This window comes from Somniosus microcephalus, chromosome 3, assembly GCF_052327205.1.
Source record: "Somniosus microcephalus isolate GS21.2 chromosome 3, FLI_Smic_1.0, whole genome shotgun sequence".
NCBI lineage: Eukaryota > Metazoa > Chordata > Chondrichthyes > Squaliformes > Somniosidae > Somniosus > Somniosus microcephalus.
Genome location: NC_140989.1, coordinates 167,319,752 through 167,321,194, shown reverse-complemented (window position 1 = coordinate 167,321,194; position 1,443 = coordinate 167,319,752). Strand labels below are relative to the sequence as shown.

Sequence of the window (1,443 nt, the reverse complement as noted above, 5' to 3'; positions counted from 1 at the left end):
TTCGGTTGAGATGAAATACTCCAATGGAGGGTCACCAGCCCGAGCACCCAACCCACCCCACTCCCCATAACCATCCCACATCACCAGTCCCCTGTTGCCTGTGCCTCTTTTGGTAGGACCAATCAAAAATAAACAAATAAACTGTAACTAATAGAACTTTAAATAAACGTTAACAAATCAAATTAGAATTTGGTTATCCAAATCAATTATGCACTCCAGTCCCCGCGGCGCCCACCGGTCACGGATGTCCTCGAGCGTGCCGGCGGACACCGCGTGCTCCATCTCCAGGGCTACCCGGGCGCGAACATGGCCGCGGAAGAGAGGGAGGCAATCTGGCTGGACGACCCCCTCGACCGCCCGCTGCCTGGACCAATTGATGGATTCTTAGCCAGGCCCAGGAGCAGACCCACGAGGAGGTCCTCCAACCTGTCCGCTCCCCTCCGCACCGGGTGACCGTAGATCAAGAGCGTGGGACTGAAGTGCAACCAAAAATCGAGGAGCAACCACTCCTGTTGCCTGTGTTGGTGTGCATATAAGTTTAGTCAGATGATCAGCTACACCTGTTACTATGACAGCAGATTGTGGAACCTGATGAATCATTAATTCAGTTTCTGTCCTGTCAGGAATGGGTTATAATTTTTTTTTGATAATGGTGACATGGAGTACATGTGGATCTGTGGTTAATTCAGCGCGTTTCCAGTTATCAACTTCCTTCGGGTTACAGGCGATAACTTTCACTGGCCCGTGCAGCCCAACCTGGAACTATCAAAGTTGCACATTTCAGTGGTTATGCTGTTTCTGGTTATCCTGGGGGCGCTAGGACCCAGCAAAGCATCAGTTCGGTCGCGTCCCGTTGCCTGGCAACAGCGGAGCGCAGCCGCCGGCAAGATGTCGAAAGCAGCCAGAAAGCGGGATTCGGTGCTAAAGGCGAGCCCGTCCCCTGTACAGGTCCCCGTGAAAGAGTAAGTGCCCGGCGCTCACTGACCTTCGGACCGCGACCCCACCCTCCACCCTGGACATCCCGGTAACCAAACAACACCCGCGGGCAGGACAGGGCACCTGTTCACCGACCAGGAGGCCTCCCCACCTAACCCAAATAACCTCTTCCCCCCTCCCCCCCTCTCTTCTCCCCCCCCCCCTCTCTTCTCCCCCCCCCCCTCTCTTCTCCCCCCCCTCTCTTCTCCCCCCCCCCTCTCTTCTCCCCCCCCTCCCTCTCTTCTCCCCCCCCTCCCTCTCTTCTCCCCCCCCCCTCCCTCTCTTCTCCCCCCCCCTCCCTCTCTTCTCCCCCCCCCTCCCTCTCTTCTCCCCCCCCCTCCCTCTCTTCTCCCCCCCCCTCCCTCTCTTCTCCCCCCCCCTCCCTCTCTTCTCCCCCCCCCCTCCCTCTCTTCTCCCCCCCCCCTCCCTCTCTCTCCCCCCCCCCTCTCTTCTCCCCCCCCCCTCCCT

At 58.4% G+C, this 1,443-nt stretch overlaps 1 protein-coding gene across 1 annotated transcript in view; it reads left to right on the top strand.

The window, feature by feature from the left end:
- Positions 1–838: 838 nt before the first annotated feature.
- The window catches only part of LOC147121531 (androglobin-like), a 127,183-nt gene continuing 126,578 nt past the window's right edge, over positions 839–1,443 (top strand). The window contains exon 1 of the mRNA XM_085977881.1: positions 839–962. Within this exon, the coding sequence (XP_085834007.1) occupies positions 889–962 (74 nt within the window). The 5' untranslated portion in view covers positions 839–888. The remainder of the gene's footprint in view (positions 963–1,443) is intronic.